General features: G+C 38.9%; 1 protein-coding gene across 1 annotated transcript in view; it reads left to right on the top strand.

Moving 5' to 3' along the window:
- ABCB11 (ATP binding cassette subfamily B member 11) overlaps nucleotides 1-26777 on the top strand; it is a 71865-nt gene that overhangs the window by 11888 nt on the left and 33200 nt on the right. Inside the window, exons 6-16 of the mRNA XM_047770443.1 lie at nucleotides 1073-1206; nucleotides 3240-3411; nucleotides 6500-6624; nucleotides 8059-8233; nucleotides 14211-14324; nucleotides 16487-16597; nucleotides 18756-18881; nucleotides 20290-20493; nucleotides 22319-22489; nucleotides 22987-23188; nucleotides 24392-24467. Coding sequence (XP_047626399.1) covers nucleotides 1073-1206; nucleotides 3240-3411; nucleotides 6500-6624; nucleotides 8059-8233; nucleotides 14211-14324; nucleotides 16487-16597; nucleotides 18756-18881; nucleotides 20290-20493; nucleotides 22319-22489; nucleotides 22987-23188; nucleotides 24392-24467 — 1610 coding nt within the window. The remainder of the gene's footprint in view (nucleotides 1-1072; nucleotides 1207-3239; nucleotides 3412-6499; nucleotides 6625-8058; nucleotides 8234-14210; nucleotides 14325-16486; nucleotides 16598-18755; nucleotides 18882-20289; nucleotides 20494-22318; nucleotides 22490-22986; nucleotides 23189-24391; nucleotides 24468-26777) is intronic.

Below are 26777 nucleotides of genomic sequence, written 5' to 3'. Positions count from 1 at the left end.
TCCTCTCTTATAAACTCAGAAATAGAGAGTCATAGTTGTGTTTGTAAAGGGAGAGTGTGTACCTTGGGAATGGATGGATGTGGGGAGTTGGAGGGAAGCTAACTTGACTTTCTTTTTCCCTGTCATTGCTAAACTCACGCCAAACTGCTTTCTACCCCCAATTCTATAAACTGAATCCATATTCTGGATTTAAGCTATAGGAGGGCTTGGAGTTGTTTAGCCCTTATTAAGGAAGAAGATTCCTTGTTCTTATAAAGGAATTCTTCATCTTTTGCCTTCTCATGTAGGAAAAATAATGACTCCGTCCTACTTGCCATTCATTTAGGAATTCCAGGAAGTTAGCATTCATTTTAAAAAGGCACAAGTCACTTTTTTTCCATTCTGGCACTGGGGTTTTGATGACAGGCTTATTTTGCTTGCTTGGGAGAAACTATCAGCAAGATTCCCTGCTTATGTCATATATATATATATATATATTTTTTTTTTTGTTGTTGTTGTTGTTGTTGTTGTTGTTGTTGTTGTTGCTCAACTGAAGCACACAAAAGTTCCTGGACCAGGGATCAAACCTGTGCACCACAGGGACAATGCAGGATCCCTTCACCGCTAGGCCACCAGGGAACTCCCTTATATCATAATTTTTGTCTTACTTCCTCTGAAAATCATTGTCCAACAAACTGAAAACTATGCACAAATGCTGATCAGCAAGTCTCTGAGGGGAGAAATTCACTCAGAAGTGACATGCAAAAATAGTGATTTAAGAGTAGTAATTTGTTTTTGGTGTGATGAATCTTATTCTACACGTGAGGAAAGTGAAGCTCAATAAGGTTAACTCTCAAAGTAGCCAAACTCTTTTCAAACCCATGTCTCTCGTTTCCCTGGTCACAGTGGTTTCACTGGACTCCACTTTTGGCCCCAGATGTCAGAGCTCACATCTTAGTTCCCAAGAAGAAGCATTTTGTGAATTACTTTCCTCCTTTTCTCAGCTGTTCTATTGAAAGTGCTTTCTTCTGAAAAGAGAAGGAATTAATGATATTTTTATCGCAATGCTAAACATTCCTTGCTCCATTTCCAGATATGTTTCTGGGTAATTGCTGCAGCTCGACAGATACAGAAAATGAGAAAGTTTTACTTTAGGAGAATAATGAGAATGGAAATAGGATGGTTTGACTGCCATTCAGTGGGAGAGCTGAATACAAGATTTTCTGAGTAAGTGGCTGGTAGGATGTTTTAATGGCTATGTGGTTTTTCACTAATGAGATTTTTGTTTCTAAATTACATAAAAACTGGAAACACATTTTCAGTTATTTTTGATGCATTTTGTCTCTTAAGCTGGGCTTTTATAGGTCACATGACTTTTTCATTGGTAATGCTTTATCAAATCTGACCATTGCAAATGGAAAGCCAATGAAAAGTTATATAATCCCCCAGGAAGAATACCCTCCCCCCTGTGTTTCTATAGATACTACAATCTGTTTTATAGCCTCTGGATTAAAATATTAGAAATGGGAGTTGCCCTCGTGGCACAGAAGAAATGAATCTGACTGGTATCCATGGGAAGGCAGGTTTGATCCCTGACCTCGTTAAGTGGGTTAAGGATCCGGCATTGCCGTGAGATGTGGTGTAGGTCGCAGATGCAGTTCGGATCCTGCATTGCTGTGGCTGTGGTATAGGCAGGCAGCTGTAGCTCCGATTGGACCTCTAGCCTAGGAACCTCTATATGCCACAGGTTTGGCCCTAAAAAGCAAAAAAGCAAACAAAAAAAGTAGAAATGAAGTATTGTAGAAGGGAGTTTATTTTTATTTTTATTTTTGTAGAAGGGAGTTTAAAAGAAGTAGGATTATTTGGCCTCAAGAGGAGAAATTGGGGGATGTCATAATCTATGTACCTTTAAGGACAACAGTACCAGTAGAATGAATTATCTTGCTTTGTCTGTTGAGGCAGTTTCCACACATAAAAACAAAAACAAACACATAGATCCAAAATAATTTGAGAAAGATTCAAACTATAAAACTGATTTAAATCCAGTTTACACCCAAATACTAGTTTGGGTCATTAATAGCGCCTTCCACCCCCCATAATTTCTGAATGATTCCTGAATAATTAGAACTGTTGAACCTTGTTGAATTGAACTTTCAGGTCCTTTGAAAGACAGTTAGTGAGCAGGGTAGTGAAAATAAAAGCAGACTGAATGTTGGGGCCCCTAGATTCCAGCTCTCATTTTGTCCTTTATTGTGACCTTGAAGAGATACTTAACCTTGCTAGAATACTATTGTCTAATCTCTGTGCAATGTCTTAGGACCTTTTTTGCTATCAAGCCATCAGTCCTGTTTGCTCCATTTGGACAAGAAATTAATGTAAAAGTTCACAGGAATATGAATTTAATGTAATTATAGTCAACCAGCCCTCTGGAGCACTTACCTTATGCAAGGCATAAAGACAAACCACAGAACTCCTGATCCCACAGAAATTACAGCCTGGTAGGAGTGATAAAAGTTTCAAGCAAATAATCAGAGCTGATACATCTTGATGGCTTACTATATGCTTGGCACTATTCTACATACTTTACATATATTAATTAATCCTCATTGCTACCTATTGTGGTAGGTTTTGTCATTAATTCCATTTTACAGATAAGGAAACTGAGGTACAGAAAGGTTAAGTAACTTGCCCAAGAAGAGCTGATGTTCAATCCAAAGTCTGGCTCCAGAGTCTGTGCTATTAGCCACTATTCTATATTGCTTATAAGCAGAAAGCAATCATTACATACACATGCCAACATGTGTATTCAGATTAATTACATTGCTATGGAAACATGGGGGGAGGGTATTCTTCCTGGGGGATTATATAACTTTTCATGCAATAGGCGGTATGTGAGTGGAAACTTGAGGCTGAACAGACTTAGCAAGTATCAAGGAAAGACGTCTTCAGGACAGACAAAGGATATTAGCTTTAAGAAAGAAAGAGACAAATAAGATGGTTTCCAAAAGCTTTTGCCAATAGTGAATGAACACCAGTTGGGAAAACTGGATTAAGGATACACTCCCTTCACTGGGAGGGGAGAGGCTTGATGACCTCCTAAGCTGCAGCAAAGTTCCCAAGATGTGAGAAGCTGTTAGGTTTCCCTAGGGCAATGGGCTACAGAAATGGGAGTGCTTAGAAAGGAAAGATTGATCTTTCTCAACAAGATAGTTGAAACGACCAAATTCAGTTTTACTGATCAAAGCCTTTCTTGTTTCTAGTGATATCAACAAAGTCAATGATGCCATTGCTGACCAAATGGCTATTTTCATTCAGCGCCTGACCACGAGCATCTGTGGGTTCCTGCTGGGATTTTATCAGGGTTGGAAACTGACCTTGGTTATTATCTCTGTCAGCCCTCTCATTGGGATTGGAGCAGCCATCATTGGTCTGGTAAGAATGTCTTCTCTCCTCTCTCCATGGGAAGACAATGGTACTAAGAAACAGTCCAAAATGTGAAGCTTGAAGTTCCTGTTGTGGCTTGGTGGGTTAAGAACCTGACTAATATCCATGAGGATGCGGGTTTAATTCCTGGCCTCACTAAGTGAGTTAAGGATCCGGCATTGCGGCATTGCCGTGAGCTGTGGTGTAGGTCACAGATGCGGCTTGGATCCTGCATTGCTGTGGCTGTGGTGTAGACTGGCCCTACAAAGAAAAAAATGTGAAGCTTGATTTCCTTCTCCTAAATATGTTTAATGAACATCATTATCACTATTTTGATATATTTTGTTTCATTATACTCAGTATCAAAATACATGCCAGAGATTAGAAGTTAATGATATTTTAAAGCCATAAATATTGTATTAATAAATTAACAACTACATTTTTAAGTTTATTTTTTATTTTTTATTTTTTGTCTTTTTTTGCCTTTTCCACGGCCGTTCCCGCAGCACATGGAGGTTCCCAGGCTAGGGGTCCAGTCGGAGCTGCAGCTGCCATCCTATGCCAGAGCCACGGCAAAGTGGGATCCGAGTCGCATCTTCAACTTACACCACAGCTCATGGCAACATCGGATCCTTAACCCACTGAGCAAGGCCAGGGATCAAACCTGCAACCTCATGGTTCCTAGTCGGATTCATTAACCACTGCGCCATGACGGGAACTCCGCAACTACATTTTTTTTTAAATTGAAGTATATTTGATTTATAATGTTGTGTTTGTTTCAGGTATATAGCATCTACCTGTATATATGCTATAGACCTGAAACAAATATATGCTGTAGACCTGAAACAAACACACATGTAGGCACTATTAGGCGCTTCATATACATTATCCCTAATATTTACACAATCTTATAAAGTATTCATGCCATTTTACATATAAGACAGAGGCTCAGAGAGGTAAAGTGACTTGCCTGAGACTTGCACAGCCAATGAGTGGCATAACAGGATTAAGTCCAAGAAGTTCAAAACCCCACCCCCTGTCTAGGATGCCTGTAGCTTCCCATGGCCCCCCAAGCACAGATGGTCCCCTCAGAAAGGCCCAACGCATATACCCAGACCAATAACAAGCACGTGACAGAGGTTTCTGCAATCCCACTGTATTCTCTCCTCTACCTGATCAGTTTCAGAGATAGGGTTATTTGACCCTTTCAGAGAAGAATCCCAGTCATAGTTTCCATTCCCTACGCAGACCAAGAAAAAGTGTAGGAGTAGGAATTCGGGGTCATCCCAGTTTAAAAAACACTCCCAGGGATTGAGAAATTATTCTATCTTACTTTTAGATCAGCCACGTTAGATAACAGGTCATGGGATCAGACACACTAATACTTTGCACTAAATGAGAAAAGAATTTAAGTGAAAAGCCACACACACTTACACCGTTGAGCAACAGGTACCTATCTCCATGACCATAGTTTCTAACAAAATAGTCTCTACACTCCACTGGCTATATTACTCAGATTTTTCCCAGGTAATAGAACAATAGCAAAGAGCTTATTCCACTTAACTAGGTCACCACCTCTCTCTACCAAGAAAGATATGTTTAACCTGTCAAAACTTCAGTTTCCTCATCTTTAAAATAAGGTTAATTCCTCCTTAAGTCATTGTGATGACTCAAGGCATGATCCATGTTATACACTTAGCACAGTAGCTGGCACAGAATTAATTGTTAAAGAGATATTAGCTTTTTTTTTTTTTTTTCCAATCCATCAAATCATGCAAGCTTTATAACAATCTTTCCTACCAAATGCTTTCTAGCTTACATGCTGGGAAAGCCTCAACTTCCACAGAGGATCATTGGGAATTCTGCAAACATTTGATTCAACTTTTTTTTTCCCTTCCAAATACAGTTAATCTCTGTCTTCAAACCCATGATATGTTAATATTCACACTCAAATGGATCATATGCCATGTTTTAACATGTTGGAGACTAACAACGTAGCTGGTTAACTTGGTTTCAAATAGGCTCAAAGCACAGTTTCTCTTGTTGTCTGAGTGCCCTTATTTCAATTTCTTGTGAATGTGTCACCAGTTTGGAATGTCATGGTTCTGCACTGGTTTCTTTTTGAATTCAGGTCTGTGCATGTTTGTATAAAATGATAAAAGCCATTTCACCAGGCTCAATTCAAAAACAAGACAAAAAAAAGTGTAGGGGGCAATCAATACATGATGTTCAAGGTGACTGTGGGTTTTATACGCTTTTGTCTGAGTTTTATACTTAGGAAGAGGAACATGAGCTGCTGTCAGATATCTCCCAATATACATCTTTTAAGTTCCTATATTAGTTTAATTGAGGTATCTAGAGATTCTTTAATGTGCCATTATGATTAAAAACTGATAACATTTGCAACTATTTAATTTTCTTATTACTATGCTACCAATATATATTTGAGATAAATTAGAGAATTTCCTGGTGGTCTAGTGGTTAGGACTTGGTGCGTTCACTGCTGTGACCAGGTTCAGTCCCTGGTCTGGGAACCAAGATCCCACATCAAGCTGCTGCACAAACAACCCCCACCCCACCCAAATTAGTAGAGGATTATGGTAAAAACTGAAACGCCCAGAGTTCCCACTGTGGCTCAGTGGGTTACGAACCTGACTAGTATCCATGAGGATATGGGTTCGATCCCTGGACTCGCTCAGTGGGTTATGGATCTGGCGTTGCCTCGAGCTGTGGTGTGTATGTCATTGACTCGGTTCAGATGCCGAGTTGCTGTGGCTGTGGCATAGGCCGACAGCTGCATCTCGGATTTGATCCCTAGCCTGGGAACTTCCATATGCAGTGGGTGCGGCCCCACCCAAAAGAAAAAGAAAAAAAAAAAAAAGGATGTATCATGTCAACAACTAAACACCCATGGATGAGGCTTAACGTGGATCAAACTTGGGCCAAATTCTTTCCTCGGTAAACACTGTTCCCGTGGGAATCTAATCTTGCATTAAACCATGCCACAAGTATAATCTGCTAAATGAATCACTGAGTGACAGGGTGACTTACCTAATTACCTTGTTTTCACATTTCCTTTTCTTCTTTTGGATTTTAGAGTGTGTCCAGGTTTACCGACTATGAATTGAAGGCCTACGCCAAAGCAGGGTCGGTGGCTGATGAAGTCATTTCATCTATTCGAACAGTGGCTGCTTTCGGCGGTGAGAAAAAAGAGGTTGAGAGGTTAGTTAATTGAAATAGGTGCCACTTTCCTGAATTTCATTGATTGGCATACACCTTGAATTTCCCCATTTTGTATAAAGTGGTAGATTCACCTTGGCCTCTGGTGCCCTGAGGGAGCTTTTGTTCATGAGGTAGCTAAGCAAAGGAATTAGATTGTCAGCACTTGCAAAGGACTCCCAAGCCTTTGGTGATGATGCAGTTGGTGGTTTTTAGGAAGCTACCCTTGGCTGGATATTTATTTCAAACTCACTTCATGCCAGTCTAAAACACTGCCTTCTACCTTTAAGGAAAAGCCTACATGATCTAAAATGCCTGCATGATCATAATTCCACACATTTTGATTGAACACTTTTTAATTCAATGTATTTTATTCAACTACTGTATAATATGCACTTTTCATCAAATAAAATTTAGCACGGATGTATTATAGACCATCAGTCTGGAAGATTAACTGTTTTTTTTTTTTTTTTTTTTGGCTTTTCAATGCCTCACTTGGGGCATATGGAGGTTCCCAGGCCAGGGAGCTACAGCTGCTGGCCTACACCACAGCCACAGCAGAGCTAGATCCAAGCCGTGTCTGTGACCTACCCCATAGCTCACAGCAACGCTGGATCCTTAACCCACTTTGCAAGGCCAGGGATCCAACCTGCAATCTCATGGATCCTAGTCAGATTAGTTTCCACTGCGTCACCACAGGAACTCCCAAGGAGATTAACTGTTAATGAAAATCAAAACCTAAATGACCAGAACAACACAGTTGTAAAAATTTTGATTTTATTTTTCCATTTATCTAGTATGTATTGACTGTTTATCAGGTACCAAGAACTGATTTTATAAAATAGCCACCAACTTTTAAACTCTTGCTTCATGTGTTATAGATCTAGTATGACCACATTCTCAACTGCTGTCAAATTCATCAAATGAAAAAGAGAATACAAATTACAATCTCTAATTATCCTCTTTTCCATTTTTTTCTTTTGCCTCGTTTGCTTGTGGTTACTTTATTTCTTATAAACATTTTCAATAGCATAGATAATATCTTTCATATCATGTGACTTAATAAAACAATTCAAGTACAAATAGTACTAGGTCTCTCATGTCCAAACATTTGTGTTGAAAATTCTTTTCTCTTGGGGCTTACCCTACCACCTTACCACTTTCGGCTTACCCTACCATACTCATCCAAGGGGTAATTGACTATGAAGCTTTGATAGGCGTTATCCTTTCAACATGTTTCATTGCCAGGTTGAAATACGTTCTAAGTAAGACATAACTAAGATATTGTTGTTCTCTTTCCCTAACACTGCTCTGTGTTTGGGGTGATTTTGTGATCATTGAGTAAAATGACTGTGTTGTGGTGTGTTAAACATGCTAATGTTAGCTGCTGCTGCTGCTGCGGTTGCTGAAATGGACCCAAATGTTTTCGCCTTACAGGTATGAGAAAAATCTTGTGTTTGCCCAGATTTGGGGAATTAGAAAAGGGATAGTGATGGGATCCTTTACTGGATTCATGTGGTGTCTCATCTTTTTGTGTTACGCGCTGGCCTTCTGGTATGGCTCCAAACTCGTCCTGGATGATGGAGAATACACAGCAGGAACCCTTGTCCAGGTACTTCCATCTCGATGACCATTTCCTGCTAGTATCTCAGAAAAGGTCACAGTGAAGGCGTTTTGCTTATTCCTTGAGGGTCTGAAGGAGGAAAGCCTCAGACATTTGATGGAGTCCATCTGTAGAAAGAAGCAGTATTTGTGCCTTGTATAGTAAAGGGATGCTGAATGTTTGAGTTGATGAGACTCATGATTTAATGCTTTCTGATCAAAGATTTTATAGCTGTGAAACAATGTTCTTCTGCCTGAGTCCAAAAGATATTATGCCATGAAACTGGAAAGTCAGGGATCTCTCAGCCAAAAATTAACAGCTAATGTGGGTAAGCTTAAAAACAGCACAAGATATGTGCTAATGGATGTATTTGTGAAGCATAATGAGTTACTAAAATACCAAGTCATTAATATTCGTCTGGACAAGTAATACAAACATTTTATTTCTCACTTGTCCCATAGCCATAGTTAATGCCTTTAATCATCAGTATCCTTTCTGTTGTTCTTTCAAGAATTAATCGCTGAGCATCTATTATATGCCAGACTCAAACCAAGTGCAGGGGATTCAATAGTGAGCAAAAGAAATGCGATGGAATTTACGGTTTAGTGGAGCAGGTGAGCACTAACTAAATAATTACATAACTGCATAATGATAAATAGTATTACATGCTCCAGAGGACAGGGACCTTGGCAGGGAATAGCAGCCTCAGATGTGACTCAGGTCAGGGAAATCTCTTTCTCTTGCTCACTATCCCAAAAACCTCTCCTTAGCTTACAGCCCCTCTCATTATAGCTGGACTCCAGTCATTGTTCAAATTCCTACCTGGATGGCACGTCCCCAGTCAGGCCTTCCATGCTCCTCCAATCTTTTATTCTCTTGCATGGCTTACTGAGAGCACACAAATGAATCTGAACACTTGCATTTATTTACATTTGTGCCCATTCCTCTTCACCTCACACAGTAAGCGCCATGAGGTCAGGGAAGTAAAACATGAATATATGTTTCATTTGGTCTATTCATTAATTATTCAATTAAGTATATTCATTTAAAGAGCCTGGAAGTGTCCTCACATAAAATTCTTAAATAAAATATCTTGGCTCCAGATTCTAGGCAAGAGAGGTACCAATTAAATAGTGCAAAATATCAAAATCTTGTATATCAGAGATTTGCTAGTTAGACGCCTGCAGTTTGAGACCTATTGCTTTTATGTAAATATATCTCTAGGGAAAGATGAATAGAAATTTCATTTGCAAATTAGAAATGATTATTAGAAGTCAGACCATAATTGGAGTTCCCATTGTAGCACAGCAGAAATTAATCTGACTAGCATCTATGAGGATGTGGGTTTGATTCCTGGCCTTGCTCACTGGGTTAAGGATCCAGTGTTGCCATGAGCTGTGGTGTAGGTCACAGACGCGGCTCGGATCCCTTGTTGTTGTGGCTGTGGTGTAAGCTGATACTGTAGCTCTGATTTGACTCCTAGCCTGGGAACCTCCATATGCTGCGGGGAAGGCCCTAAAAAGCAAAGAAAAAAAAAAAGAAGAATAAGAAATCAGACCACAATCATTTTAAGCCACTGACTTTATTTCATTAAGAGCATGATAATATAATAAGAATAATTTTTTAAAATTTGGTTCTTCTTTGCAAGATGAACAGTTGGAATCATGTGAACTTTGAAAAAATTAAATGTGATAAATCATGTTTAAGTGTTTTGTAAACTTTAAAGTGATAGGATAGATGGAAAGTGTTACTATTATTGCAATTTAACCACTTTCTTCATAACTTTAATATAGCTTTGCACATTTGAAAAGCCAGTGAAAGTATTGCAGGTCTAAAATCTGACTATAAAGTCCTTTGTCTTTATTAATCTAATGACTCTTAAGAACTTTCAACTTTACCAAACTACAGATACCAGTAGTAGACTTTTAGTCTCAGCAGCTTATGTTTGCTCATTCTGTTAAAAGACATAAATTGAGGAAAGACATCCTTTTTTTGATTCCTCCCCTGCAAGGAGAGGACTGAAATGTGCACAAATAATAGTTCAGAGGGAAAAATTAAAAAACAGAAATCCAAAAATATACAATTCCAGTTGGAACCACTGAGTTAAAAAACTGCTTGGTAACTCTCTAGCAAAGATTGAATTTTGTGGCTCTGTTAAAAGATAAACTGAGGTTGGAGTTCCCGTAGTGGCACAGTGGTTAACGAATCCTACTAGGAACCATGAGGTTGAGGGTTTGACCTCTGGCCTTGCTCAGTGGGTTAGGGATCCGGTGTTGCCATGAGCTGTGGTGTAGGTTGCAGACGCGGCTCGGATCCCATGTTGCTGTGGCTCTGGTGTAAGCCGGTGACTACAGCTCTAATTCGACCCCTAGCCTGGGAACCTCCATATGCCACGGGAAGTGGCCCTAGAAAAGACAAAAAGACAAAAAAAAAGATAAACTGAGGTGTATTAAAATTTTTAGGAGTTCATCTGAGCAAAAATAATTCAAATTGGGTGCACCAAACCACAAGTTGTTAGACGGGCTCCATTAATAGGAGCCAGGGTAAAGACTTTTATAGAGAAGCAAAGCAAGGGAATTGACTGGCTATAGCTTAAGCAGTTGCCTTATTTGGGAAAGCCTAATTGGCTGTTCATGATAGGTTGTCCTTAGGTTTTGATTTCTTAACCTTGAGGCTTTCAGGCTTAGGTTTTGGTGGCTTACTGAGACATTAAAGCCACCTTGGTCTAATGGCCTCCAGTTTAATTCATTTAACAAGTTCTCCACTTCAAGTTTCCTACCCATTAGATTGTAGGCTACCCTATACTTGCTGTAAATACTTCCTTCTCTCAACCGATATTTCCTGAGTACCTACTACATGCAGATATGGCATATTACATATTTCTAACATTTAAATCATCCAATATTAACCTCGCCCCTTACTTCTTGCAAGCCTCCACTTGTGTCTCAAGAACTTTTTTCTTTGGGAAGCTGAGAGAAATTCTTTAACAGTATAATCATTGATAAGCATTCCTTTTCTGTTTCTTTCTCTCCCTGCCTCTCTCTTGTGCCTACAAGCACTTTTTTGGCTGTGCTCTGAGCAGCAAACTATAAAGGCTGAGTTTGCATGAGCTGAATTGAGTGTTTTTAATCCACTAAACTAAGTAATGATTAGGTTAATCTAACACATTTTGTGATGCACAAAATCATTATTGGCTGCATGGTAATTGGGCATCAATGGTAAGTAGTTCATATAAATGACTGTAATTAGTATCACTTGTACACGGACAAAGAAACACGCTCTGCTCTGATCTATTAGGAGAAAAGTTGAAAGGGAACTGAATGGTGCAGAAGGCTGTTCTTTCATGCCCCTCTTAAGTTTTAGGATTCAACAATGAAAAAGTAACAGTAGTAATAGAGAGGAACATTATTCAGTGTGTAAAAAGAGTCAAGCACTGAATGAAGTATTTGATATAATTTCCACATCTCATACTCACGCTTCATCTGTAATTGATACCATTATGGTAGCACTTAAAAATGAAATAGAGCAATGAGGTTGAGAAATACGTACCAAGTAGCACAGAGTAGTATTTGAGCTCAGGTTTCTGGGATTTGGGGCCCAACCCATTAATCCCTGTTCTCTGGCTTCTGAATCTCTTTCAAGGAGCCACAGATTCCATTTAATTAATCAATTAATTGAAGTATAGTTGATCTACAATGTTGTGCTAGTTTCAGGTGTATGGGAAAGTGATTCAGTTGTGGGGTGTGTATGTATTCTTTTGCAGATTCTTTTCCATTATAAGTTATTACAAGGTGTTGAATATGGCTCCCTGGTGCCATATCGTAGGTCCTTGTTATTTCTTTATTTTATATATGGTAGTTTGTATCTGTTAACTCCAAGCTCCTAATTTATCCCTCCCCCTCCCCTTTCCCCTTTGGTAAACATAAGTTTGTTTTCTATGCACAGAGCACAGAACACCCACAGATAACTTGTTCCCCAGAGGTCTCTTTGGCACTCCTCCTTCCCACCCTCTGTCCACAGGGCTAAAGAGTATGATACTTGGGGTGAGACATGAGGGTCCACCAGGACATGTGTTAGCTACTGTGATAGTATTAGGTGTGTACCTATGTCTGTGTCACTCACTCTTCTCTTAAGAGCCCCAAGAGAACATCTCTCTTGAAGTTCACGTGAGGTAATGCTTGCAAAGCCAAGCTGATCAAGGATTTGACTCCAAACTTCAATTTAGGCCACTGGAGAGTTAGTCTAGAACCTAGACCAGGGATCAGCAAATGATAGCCCGCAAGTTAAATCTAATCTGTAGCCCATTTTTGTAAAGAAAGTTTTATTGGAACATAGCCACAGTCATTTTTTTTCCTACTGTCTATGACTGCTTTTGTACTACATAGTCAAGGAATTGAATTGAATAATTACTTCGGATCGTATGACCTGAAAAGTCTGAAGTCTTTACTAACTGGCACTTTATGGGAAATGTTTATCGACCCCTGATCTAGGACTTATGAAAGCTTCCTTTGTTCACTTAGGAAGACCTCCGATGAAGGTGGTCTTAACATATATTAGAACACAAGTACTGTTCCGTCTGTTCATCTTATCACTTCCTAAGGTTGGAGTCTCACGTCTGTCATTGTCATCATCACTATTAATTATGTGGCTGGCATTGGATTAATTCCCTTTACACATGTTATCGTATTTAATCCTCACAACCATCCCTTGAGGTATATGCAATTATAATCCCTGTGTTACAAATAACAAAGCTGGGGTTTGAGAGATTAAGTAATCTGCCCATTGAAGGAAGTACCTGCCATGATTAAGGCAAAGGAACAAGAAGGATAGATGAAGAGAGAATGTTTGTCCCTGTGCATAGAGTAGGGAATTCAGGGAGCAGGCAAGAGGGGGCTGGCCCACAGCATCCTGATATGTGGAATAGAGAGGTTACTGGAGAGGTAGGAGGTGGCTGACAGGCTCTGAGAAGCCCCATGGTCCAGCTATGAGGGAAAAGAGAATGGAAAAGGACTCCAGCGTATTTTGTCTTGATATGATATAACCAGTGGGAAGAATCCAGCTTGTGGAAACCACCACAGGCTATGATCATTTGATTACATGAAAAAGACTACATTCACATGGAAGTCAACGGCAAATAAGTCCTTAATAATTGGCGGCCAGTGAAATATCCTCCATGTGAGTCACAGGATTAATGCCCCTGCTTTAGTTGAAAGGGTGAGTCTTGTGCTCCTTCTAGAGGCCAATGTGAGGATTTGCCTTTTTGCCTCTTCCTTTATAAACTGTACTGATAAAAACACATTGCTGTTGGGTAGGAACAGATGAGCTTGGGAGCTGGACAAAATGTCAGCCAAGAGCCTGGGTTGAAATACTGCTCTACCACTTAATGCATACAAGACACTAGGTAAGCTAGGCAGCTTCCATACACCTCTGTTTCCTCTTCTTGTCGTGAGGATTAAGCAAAGTAATACAGGTTAAACGTTTCGAGACATACCTTATTATTATTGCTAGTAGTAGTGAAACAGTTATCCTAATAACTAGTACTCTAGTAGCAGGAACATAGCCTATATTGCATGTTTCAATCTCTAGGATAGTCAAGTTTATAGCGTCTATTGTTTCAGCAACTGTTTCACCAGAAAACTATTATAAGGCTATTTATACAATGAAGCAAATTATCATGTCACTACTCTAAACCACTTAGTGTCTATATCTGCCTTGCTTAGACCTCTTTCTCATCTAAAATATGTTCTTCTTTGGAGAATAGTGATGTTCAACCAAAAGTAATGTAGTCTTTTAAATCACAGCAGTAGAAAAATTGCCGAACAAAAATTATGTCAAGTGTTTCCAAAGGGCTATTTAGCTTTCAAATTTCCACAGAGTAATGTTTCTGAGAAATCTCTGAGTTGACATGGACAGCCAAATGACAGGAAATGGTATTTACGAATTGATAAAAGTACATGAAAACTATGTTGATTTCTTTTTATTTCAGATTTTCCTCAGTGTCATAGTAGGAGCTTTAAATCTTGGCAATGCGTCTTCTTGTTTGGAAGCCTTTGCTGCTGGGCGTGCAGCAGCCGCCAGCATTTTTGAGACAATAGACCGGGTATGTAAAAGCCAAAAGTAAAGGCCACCAGCAGGTTGGGAGTGGGGAGAAGAGTGAACTCATGAGGAGTCTATCCTCAATGTTAAAAAAAATATATGAGGAATGATCACAATGCCCTTAAGTCAGTAGTACTTATGGCTGTCATGAGTCAGACCCCATCTGACTTGGGAGTCCAAGAGTGAAATAAAACAAATAAGCCCCCAGTTCTCATATCATATGGGAAATAGACAATAAAGAAGTAGGCACATTCAAAGATAACATAATATTAGACAGTGATAAGCACAATGAAGGAAATAAAATAGGTCAATGTGAAAATGGTTGGGGTGGCGGGCGGAGCCTTTGGATTGAGTGACAGCACCGACATCATTTCTGAGGCAGTCGTATTTGAGCTGGGAACCCAAGGAGGTTAGTGAGCTACGCAGAGGGGGACTTGGGGAAGGAGTGACGCCTGGGAGGTAAGGGCAGGGAGGGTATTCATGGAAGAGAAGTCCAGATTGGAAAAGAGCTTGGTGAGTGCACGGAGCTAAAACAAAGTCACTGTGACTGAACAGAGGGAGCGAAAGACGGAGGCTGGAGGGAGGGAAAGAGGCTGGATCATGTAGGACTTTAAGGCCAATTCAAAAGATTAGATTAACTTCTAAATGACACAGAAGTCTCCACAAGCTTGTAAAGGACCCTGGTATCCTGGCTTAGATTCTCCTGGTTAACTTATTGAAGCACATCAGAGGTCAAGCTACAAATGTCAAAATCCAAGAACAGAAGAGAGAAGGTGACAATGTATTGTTCTTCCCCTCTGAAAAAAAATGCCCTGGGCTGAGTCAGAAGCCTTAGAAATCCAGAGGTGCTTCGTAGGTCCTTAAATCAGAAGTGTTTATGAGACTATAACCTGCCTGAGGAAACTGCTTATCATGTTAGTTTATATTTGGGGGGTTCATTTATAGGGGGTTTAAAGTTGAAAACCCCTCAGACATGTTGAGCTATCCAAATTCTACCGCATTCTTAGGGTTGTTATATGCTCAATAAGGCTAAAAGATTTAAGAGTCTAAGAGATCCCTGGAACTTTTACCAAAAATTAAGGCATTTAAAAAGTATTTTACTATCTTGGAGTTCCCTGGTGGCTTCATGGGATAAGGATCTGGCATTGTCACTGCTGTGGTGTGGGTCCAATCCCTGGCTCAGGAATTTTTGCATGCTGAGGGTGTGAACAAAATTTTTTTTTTTTTATTATCCTTACTAGAGACCGAAGAAGAAGAAAGTAGATGACACTGAAGCCCCAAATAGAGATATGACGATAAATTTCTCTCACGAGTGTGGGAGAGGGAGGAAGTTGACCCTCGAGTGTTCTGGTGGCAGGAAATGGCCCTTGTTCTTATCCAATTTCCTAACTAGCATGTTTAAGTTCTAAATTAGGCTGACACTGACAGTCACGGAGGTGGAATTCAGCGTATCAATCAAAAGTTGGTAATATTTGAAGGCACCATTTGAGGATATTCAGTTGGTTTCAATTATTATTTATAATAGATACTCATATGTCGGGTGATATTGGACCTTAGCCTCTTGAGACTCCTCTACTTCCTCAATGAACAAGTGGTTGTCCACCTGTCTAGTTAGGTCACAGTAACAATTATGTAAATGAAAAAAGCATATTAAAACACCACGTGCATTGTCTTCTGTGGTTTCTCAATGTTATAATAATTCATCATAATAGTAATACATTATATACTCATATATTCATTACGGATAAATACTATATGTTATATTGTTATTACATAATAATTACCATAGGAATATATAGTAAATAATTAAATTAATGTGATTAATGTTGTATACCAATTATATGCTAATCAACATTATATTTTATATAAATTCTAATTAACTATATTAATTATTTATGTAAGTTTGGTTATATATAAATTTATGGAACACGTAATATATATTAATACTATCATATAGTAATATAGTATCTCATATTAATTTCTCAATAAATGGTAGTGAGTATTATTATTATTAAGACATTTAATGTGGAAGTACCTTATATTTAGGATATCACTGCAATGTTTTACCTGGTTGTTGTTCTGTCTTATGAATAAATTCAAACTGAAATGGACAGTGAATGCATATAATACGTGCTGTTGCTATATCCCTTTCATATTCCACTCCAGAAACCCCTCATTGACTGCATGTCAGAAGATGGTTACAAATTGGATCGAATTAAGGGTGAAATCGAGTTCCACAATGTGACCTTCCACTATCCTTCCAGACCAGAAGTGAAGGTAAGTGCCAATCTTTTCCCCAGGAACAACGGCATTTTTTTCCTTGATGATTCATTTTCAGGGCCATAAATGACTTGTTTTCCCAAAGCCTGACTCATTTTCCAGGAATGAGGCACAGAGGTATGTTTCTCTGGAAGTGTCCTCAGGTGTCTTGTCATTCCTCAGGCCACAAACCACATTCCTTGTGATAGTAATAATGTGCAAATCCCTCTGGTGGGAACAGTCTGGCAGCACACTCAGGTTAAGTCAGCTGGGGGATGCTCTTTAAAATGAGTGGCAGGTCCTGTCACTCTGAGCATAAGCTAAACAAACTGCAAGGCCATGAGAACAATCAAGAAGGACAGCAGGGTCAACCACCTCCTTGGTGACTGCAGAAGTTGGGACACTGAGTGGGTAGGGTATGAAGTAGCAAGAGAACAAAGTTGTCTGGAAGTTTTAACTTCCTATCTGTAACTTTGCAAGGATCACTAGACCAGTCCTTGGAGGAAAGGTAATTTTGTGATGTTATGCTCATGTGTCCTGAAGTAGGTGATTGTCCAGGGCCCATGGGGAAGAGAATTTAGTTTTCCCACACATACTACTCAGCAAGGATCTTTAAAGGCTATTCACTCTAGAGGAAAATTATGATCTACTCTCCCTGAATGAATTGATACATTTTTAAGTTTATCTCTAGCCACCCTTTTTATTTATTTATTTATTTATTTATTTATTTATTTATTTATAATGATTTATATTTTTTCCATTGTAGCTGGTTTACACTGTTCTGTCAATTTTCTACTGTACAGCAAGGTGACCCAGTTACACACATGTATACTTTCTTTTTTCTCACATTATCATGCCCCATCATAAGTGACTAGATAGAGTTCCCAGTGCAATACAGCAGCATCTCATTGCTTATCCATTCCAAAGGCAATAGTTTGCATTTATTAACCCCAAACTCCCAATCCATCCCACTCCCTCCCCCTCCCCCTTGGCAACCACAAGTCTGTTCTCCATGTCCATGATTTTCTTTTCCGTGGAAAGTTTCATTTGTGCCGTATATTAGTTCTTAATTCAAATATAGTTGACATATAGAAGTTCCCATGATGGCTTAGCGGTAACGAACCCAACTAGTACCCATGAGGATGTAGGTTCGATCCCTGGCCTTGATCATTGGGTTAAGGATCCAGTGTTGCAAGAAGCTTATTCCATAGCCACAGCAATGCAGGATCCAAGTCTCACTTGTGACCTACACTGCTGGATCCTTAACCCACTGAGTGAGGCCAGGGATCAAATCTGCATCCCTATGGATGCCATGTTGGGTTTTTACCCCTCTGAGCCGTAATGGGAACTCCAGTTAGCCACCTTCCTTAATAATGTTTCTGTTATCCCCACAGAACTCAATCCCATGCAACTTAATTCTAATACTGCACACCTATAATGTAGATAAATATATATATATATATATATATATGCACACACATACATACACATATACATTATATATATTTAATAGGTATACATACATTCTGATAATATTTAAAAAGTATATTTCGATTACTGTTATACATTACATATAGAGACATTAAATATCATAACATATGAAAAAATGCTCTGTGAAGTATAAATCACGAGGTAGTACTTAGTAAAGATTTGTGAATGGACAGCTAAAAACTTCCTTTATGATATCAGTTCAGAACCAGTTCATAATAACTGTTGAACAAATACTCGTTGAATTGAAATACATTTATTTCATTTCTGTTTTATCTTCTTTTCCCAATACCACTAGTTTGTTTAAATAAAGTCTTCTACTGCTAAGCGGCTTTCTTCTCTGAACTAATTGGGACAGTCTCCTTGAGGTATCCCGGCATGTCAGAAGTATTTTACGTTAGATTCTGGAACATACTTTTCAAAGTTGGCATGTTTTTTTATTTCAGCAGTGTTACCACACACCATTTTATTTCCTGCCTACAGCTATCAGTTGATTATTAAGTAATGTGGTAAATGCTAAAACCACATGCTAGGCACTGTTACTAATTTTTCTGGTTATTGATGGATTTCAATGGATATTGCTTTGAAGGCATAAGTAAGTACACACACGGTGTCCTCACACAGCATCCCAACTTGTAGCCTAATTGCTGACAATCTGAACATTGTTTTTTTTTTCTTTTCCCTGCAGATTTTAGATAACCTCAGCATGGTCATTAAATCAGGGGAAATGACAGCTATGGTAGGATCCAGTGGAGCTGGGAAAAGCACAGCACTGCAGCTCATTCAGAGATTCTACGACCCCAATGAAGGCATGGTGTGTGTCTTCCAGAAAACTTCCTAATACCCCGGGGTAGGAGATTGCAAATGGTGGTGTACTGGTCAAAACACGAAGCTCTAGCATGCACTCAGAACATTCTGACACCTGTGTGGTTGACCTAACAATTTTTTACTGTGTCACCTGGACTAATTCCCTCCATGGTGGCTGTGTTCAGTGAATAACCAGCCCATTTGTGCAGTGATGTAAGTGAATGTGCAGATACATTCAAAATGGTATTCTGGCCTCTTTGGTGAGGGAACATTTCTGTTTCTTTTTTTGTATTGCAGCAAAATTATTACCGTTCCCCAAAGTTCTCCAAATGCTAAATATAGGAAACTTACATGGTCAGAATGAACAGAGAACAGTTCTTGACTATTGCTTTGAGAAGTTAGGTTAAAAAAAATCATAAAATTTTGCTAACTACGTAGTCTCTTTCTTCATGTGTTTATCTGACTATAAACATAGACTAAATGAAAAAAATTATAATTGCTGTTTATCACATAGTATATGTCAAGTACTTCATAAAAATTATTAAGTACTTTTACAATGACCTCCAAAGATAAATATGCCTGTTTTACAATTGAGAAGAAGGGAAAGAGATTGAGATTTTCCCTAGATTTGAACCCAGATCTGTTGGATGCCAAAGGTTATGCCCTTTCCACTCTGTCTTAAAATCATTCTTGTCAACATCTCTTTGATGCCTTGAGATAGGATCATTTGACTGCATAGTAAATGACTTCAATGAAGTGAGTTCTCTGTAATGCATGGACTGTTACAGTCACGTTATGGCATGCATAACGGAGTTTTCCTTTTTCACAGACATTTTATTCTCTGATTAGGTGTTCTTTGCTACATGCTACACTCTGAAAATGTAGAAACCATGATTTCTTGATGTAAACTTTTCACATTTTTGCTAATAGTAATATTTACTTGCTTATTCCAATTACAGTTTCAATTGTTTTTGAATAGCAAAGTGTCATTTGATAAATATGGCCAGAAAGTATGATTTTGCTCTAAAACATATACACAAAATAGGAATCATTGCTCATTTTCATTGTGTCTTTTGAAGTTCATTTTGATCTTAAGTCAAAAGATAAAAGTATTCAAAGTATAGTGACTTACTCTTTATTGAAGAATTACAAAGTTTTCTATTGCTGGGCCAATGGTTTTAATTAAGTGATCTTTATATCAACTGTGTTTCTACAATAAATTGTCCTAAAGCTATACTTGATTTCAATTTATATTGTCATCCTTATATTAACAGCCACATTATAAGAAGAATTGTTTCTATTACAGTCTTGTCAGTCTCTATTTTTTTCTTCTCATAGGTCAAGTACAACATAGATATATGATTCAGAACCCTGAAGGAATCCAAGAGAAGTCATGTTGTATTCTTGTTCTCTAGGTGACCTTGGATGGCCATGACATTCGCTCTCTTAACATTCAGTGGCTTAGAGCTCAGATTGGCATAGTGGAGCAAGAGCCTGTTCTGTTTTCCACCACCATTGCAGAGAATATTCGCTATGGCAGAAGTGATGCAACGATGGAAGATATAGTCAGGGCTGCCAAGGAAGCCAATGCCTACAACTTCATCATGGACCTGCCCCAGGTACCCCTAGCTTTGCATTCCAAAGGGAAACCAAAAAGTCATAGAAGGAAAAGAAATTACACAGTAATATGCCTTTGTTTTCATTGGAATCATATATTATTAAATTCTTAATGTCATGTTTTAATTGTATGCCTGGAAATGCATCTTGAGTTTCCCCTCTTTGTCTGAGAATACTTTGTTATTTGTTATTAAAAATCTACCAAACTTGAGATCTTTCTTTTCAAAGCTCCCTTTGACATAGATACAGTTTCCTTATTCTGTCTACTAAGCATTTGTCTAAACACATAATAAATGTATCATGTGGTGGTAACCTGCAAATGCTCTTTTGATGTCTACCATTGTCATGGTTCTTTAATTTTTCTTGTGCTTGGGCAGCTGATATTGTGTTCTCAGTACTGTATCTCACATGTTCAAAATTTCCTCATTTATCTTCATTTCATACAATGACAATGACAAAAACCAACTCCCTAATATTATACTTTTATGGATTTTGTGGCCAGTGGTCCTCTAAGTCAAAGGATTGTTACTATTACTGGTTATCTCATATACATACTAGGCACTATTCTAAGCAATTTATACCTAGTAATTTATTTAACTCTCACAACCATAATGTCAGGCAACTACTATTATCATATCCACCTACAGATGGAGAATTGAGGTTCTGAGGGGTCAAATCACTTGCTCAAGGCAGGAGAGACAAGGTTCATATCCAGGTGGTCTGGCTCCAGCCTCCATGCTCTAAATGCTTTCCATTCAGCCTTCCTAAAGACCCGTTTGGAGTTCCTCTTGTGGCTCAGTGGGTTAAGAATCCAACTAGTATCCATGAGAACGTGGGTTCTATCTCTGGCCTTGCTTGGTGGGTTGAGGATCTGGCATTGCTGTGAGCTGTGGCATAGGTTGCAGATATGGCAAAGATCTGGCATTGCTGTGGCTGTGGTTAGGCTGGCAGCTGTTGCTCCAATTTGACCCCTAGCCTGGAAGCTTCTGTGTGCCATGGCAAGCCCTAAAAAGCCAAAAAAAAAAAAAAAATTCCTTTCTGAATAGGATTGCAGCTATGAGTATGACATAGTCTAGTGGTTAAAAATTATAAAGCTTTAGAATCAGGCTGCCTCCATACACATTGCAGCTTATCCACTTGCAAGCTTTATGAACTTGTGCAAGTTACTTTGCCCCCTCAGACCCCAGCATTCCCTTATCCATCAGTTGAGGAGAACAACAGTACCTACCTCATGGGGCCTCTGTGAGACAATATCTGTAAAGATCTCAGATCCATGCTTTCGACATGGTAGGTACTTGACTCACGTTGGCTAATAGTAAGCAAGAGAAGAGTCTGACATCAGCACCTCATTGTGCGATTCCAATTTAACACCAGACATGCAAGATACATGGTAAATATTTGCTGTCTATGGTAGAGATTTAAAATTACTTTGATTTTTCATTTATAATGTATAGAGAGCTTTAGCCCTGTGTTTTGCTGTGTCGTCTAGCCAAAGAAAAGAGAGAAGGATTCGATACATGCTTTAATCCTCTAAAATGGATTTACAAGACCTTGATCAACTTTTACTGTGGTGAAAACATTTTATTTGAAGTGGAGCTAAAGAGAAACATTTTAACAGCCCTGTGATCTGGAAAGAATAAATCAATATTTGAATTTATACGCAAATATTGATTAGACAATAAGCTGTTTCAGAAAAGGGTATTTTTTTCAGTGAAAGGTGAACCTGTGAAAATTCATGCTTGAGGAGGAAGCTAGAAAGACTCTCAAATGGATCTGGCAGGAACATCACATTCTTCCCTTTCATTACCACTGTCCCCTTCTTCCTAGCAATTCGACACTCTTGTTGGAGAAGGAGGAAGCCAGATGAGTGGCGGGCAGAAACAAAGAATAGCCATTGCTAGAGCTCTGGTCCGAAACCCAAAGATTCTGCTTTTGGACATGGCTACTTCAGCGCTGGACAACGAGAGTGAAGCCATGGTACAAGAGGCCCTGAGTAAGGTTTGTTGAAAGTCTGAATTTCTTTCATAGGTCCGTGTGGCAATTCTTGTGCAGCTGTAGGAAAGGCAGCTATGGAGAGAGGACAGAGAGACAGAGACAGAGAAGGACCACGTGGGCCAGTGTATCTGATGGTTTGGAAAATATGGGCTGACCGTGATGTTCCTCACAGTTAAATGGAGACATTATGATCTACTTCCGAAAGCTGAAGATGTGAAATTTATAATCTTGTTAAGTCTAACTTATAATATGTGATTTTAGAAATTTCCATTTTGGTCTTTAGCTGTTGATTGATAGCAGCATAGGACCAACATGGGATGGTGATTTTTAGCCACAGGAAAGGCTGCGGGCATTTTCTAAGTAGGCTGGCATTTCTGCACAGTCCATTAAAGGATGTTCCTAGGGACTGAGGGTTTGCCTTACTTTTGGATTCTGAGCCTGCCAAATGTCATCGTCTACTCTTACAGCCTCTCTTAATGGTGCCCTGTACATGCTTACAGATTCAACACGGGCACACAATCATTTCCATTGCGCATCGCCTATCCACGGTCAGAGCTGCAGATGTCATTATTGGTTTCGAACACGGTACAGTAGTGGAAAGAGGCACCCATGAAGAACTATTGGAAAGGAAAGGAGTTTACTTCACTCTAATGACTTTGCAAAGTCAAGGAGATCAAGACTTTAAAGAAAAAGACATAAAAGGCAAGTGTTTTTTCCATTATGCTTGTACATTATATGAAATAGTTAGACATATAATGTTTTCTATGCATTTTAATATATACTGTCTTACTTGTTTTCCCCAGAACCCTGAGAGACATTATATAAATGATAAAGGAAAGAACAGATGCTCAGGAGGTTTAGGTGCTGATCTTCATAGAGCTAAAACCCAGGTCATCTGTGGGAGAACTTTCAATTCCATCTCCCCCCACCTCCCCCGCACCATTCCCCCCACCCCACCCCGCGCTGTGCCTCACACTTTGCAAACAGGAGAGTCTTCCTAGAGTATCCTGCACTCAGTAGGTGCTCTCTTATTGATTGAGCAAATTAACCAATGACTAAAAAGTTTTATGCTTATTTTCACTAAGGTACATAGTGAAAGTACACTTCAGGTCCTGGCGTCCCTGCTCCTTTTTTTTTTTTTGTCTTTTTTTTGCCATTTCTTGGGCCACTCCCTCGGCATGTGGAGGTTCCCAGGCTAGGGGTTGAATCGGAGCTGTAGCTACCGGCCCACACCAGAGCCACAGCAACGCGGGATCCGAGCCTCGTCTGCAACCTACACCACAGCTCACGGCAATGCCACATCCTTAACCCACTGAGCAAGGCCAGGGACTGAACCTGCAACCTCATGATTCTTAGTCGGATTCGTTAACCACTGCGCCACGACAGGAACTCCTCCCTGCTCCTTTTCAATCTGAATTTTTAGATGTGGTGGTTTACTCCAACCTAGGTTAACCAACCATTCCACACTTTCTATACTTTATCACTTCTGGATTTGTGAACACCATTGAGTATAATGACTGTATATATTTAATGCATGTGATTTATTCTGAAAAGACTTTTAAAAAAAATCTGGTGAGTCTATTTTTTTGCCTCATCTAGTAGGCGTCTCATTTTTTTTTTTTGTGATTCATATCAGCTATGGCTATAGGAACTCTATTTCTGTGGTGATACTATGTAGGCTATCATATAGTTCAAAAGATTCAATCTTGCTGAGTGTTTAAAAAAATTTTTTTTGGTTAGAATGTGCTGGGAAAGTGCTAAGTTTTATTTATTGCAATGAAGTTAATAGAATGTTTTGGCGTCAAACGCAGTAATGAGGTGCTAGGCAAATAGATAAATAATTTTATTCTGATATGGTTCTGCTTATTGTATACACTAAGGAATCACTCATGTTGTGTTGAATAGGAAACGATGAAACTGAAGATGACTTACTTGAGAGAAAACAGTCCTTTAGCAGAGGGAGCTACCAGGCTAGCTTAAGGTAAGTTTAAACCATGAGGCAGAGTTTCTAGTTTTCAAATGTTCTGAGAAGCTCTCTGCAGCTCTGATCCTCAGGCAATATCTCAGGTACCACTAGGAGAGCCGATAAGCACAGCCCCAGGTCTGTGTGTAGTGTAAACATAGAAATGAACCCTTAGATGCTGTATTGACATTTCTGTCTCCAATTCACAAGGGTTTTGTTCGTTTGTTTGTTTAAATTTGGCTTCTCATTTTATTGAAAACAGGAGTCATGATAAGATGCTCTGTAGTTAAAATGTTGTTTACTCAGCTTAGAAAGGGGATTTAAAAAAAAAATCTGTTTCAGTTTTATCTCCCAAAATTAACTCTGGTATGAAGTACTGTCTTTTTTTTAAGAAAATACTTTTCGGAGTTCCCATCATGGCGCTTTGTTTAATGACTCTGACTAGGAACCATGAGGTTGTGGGTTCGATCCCTGGCCTTGCTCAGTGGGTTAAGGATCTGGCGTTGCCGTGAGCTGTGGAGTAGGTTGCAAACACAGCTCGGATCTGGTGTTGCTGTGACTCTGGCATAGGCCAGTGGCTATAGCTCCAATTAGACCCCTAGCTTGGGAAGCTCCATGTGCCACAGGAGCGGCCCTAGAAAAGGCAAAAACACACACACAAAAAAAAAGAAAAGAAAAAAGAAAAAGAAAATACTTTTCATATTATTTTCCATTATATTTATTATAGGATATTGAATATAGTTCCCTGTGCTATACAATTGGACTTTGTTGTTTATCCATTCTCTATATAAAAGTTTGCACCTGCTAACCCCCAAATCCCAAACTCCCAATCCATTCCCTCCCCCACCCCTCTCCTCCTTGGCAACCACGAGTCTATTTTCTTGCCTGTGAAGCACCGTCTTAAATGGAGGTCAAATTCATGCCTTTAGCTCCATTCTTTAACCTACTAGAGCTGCAATTGAATTACAAATATTTCTGCTCCCAGAGTTACCCATCTAAAGTCAAATTATTCTTTAACTAGATGAAAAAGAGATGTGTTGTCTAACGTTTAAAAAGAATTTTCCTAAACATGAACTATTTTTTTTTCCTGGATCAATATATGGGTATTGACTTCCAAAGCATATTTTTAGAATATACTATGGCAAGACTATAAATTTAGTCTTCCCTTCTGGTTTAAGGGTTTCAAAAAAATAGTCCCTTTAATTAGTCCCTTTACTTTTACATGTCTATAAATTAAGAAGAATTCTGCCCAGGAGTATTTGCCTGTATTTGTGAAAATGTTATTTAAAATCTTTTTTTCTTAAGGTAGGAGACTCTTTTTAGTTGGCAGACTGACAATGCATTTCTCTACCATGGCCCTTAGAGTTTCTAGGACATTTAATTCAAGGCTGTGCTTTGAATAAAGGCTGTAGTTTGGGATTTGCTCATTCAAGATAGATATTGTTTATTGAAAAATGGTTAAAGAGGCTCAGAATACAATATTCAGGTAACAACTTCTAGTAGTTCAAACACAGATGTATTTATTTTTAATATTTAAAGAATAGCTCACTGGAGTTCCCATCGTGGCTCAGTGGTTAACGAATCCGACTAGGAACCATGAGGTTGCGGGTTCGATCCCTGCCCTTGCTCAGTGGGTTAAGGATCTGGCATTGCCATGAGCTGTGATGTAGGTCACAGATGTGGCTTGGATCCGGCATAACTGTGGCTCTGGCTTAGGCCGGTGGAGCTCCAATTAGACCTCTAGCCTGGGAATCTCCATATGCCGTGGGATCGGCCCTAGAAAAGGCAAAAAGACAAAAAGCCAAAAAAAAAAAAGAAAAAAAAAGAATAGCTCACTGAGCTTATGCTTGAGTTCTTAAATTTTTTTCTCTTAAGAGCAAGTCTATTCAGAAAAATTTCAAGAAATGTCAGTTTTACTGACTTTTTGAATTTGGAAAGTAATAAAGCAATACCTTCAAGTTTCTCTATAAAGTAAAAGCTATGAAAATCGCCAAAATTATTAGGCAATGTTTATCAACATCTGGCATTCTGTTTAACCATGCCATTTTAACCATGAAGATACCAACTAACTTCTTAAATACACAGAATGACCAGGCATCTCTTTTGCTCATTAGTTAAAGTTTGCAAAGAGGAAATGGTCAACAAGAAAATAAATATTTTCTTAATTTTTCAGGTGAACAATATTTTTCCATTCTATGTACTTTACTTACAGTTTACTGTTAGGAGCAGATAACCATTTTTAATATACAGTTTTCTATTTGGATGTTAGTTCCCACAAATTCTACATTTTGGCGATGAGGATGAGAAGCCAGAAATACAGCCTATACA

Source organism: Phacochoerus africanus, chromosome 3 (assembly GCF_016906955.1).
Source record: "Phacochoerus africanus isolate WHEZ1 chromosome 3, ROS_Pafr_v1, whole genome shotgun sequence".
NCBI lineage: Eukaryota > Metazoa > Chordata > Mammalia > Artiodactyla > Suidae > Phacochoerus > Phacochoerus africanus.
The sequence above is the reverse complement of the archived record's forward strand: the minus strand, read 5'-3'. Positions and strand labels throughout refer to the sequence as shown.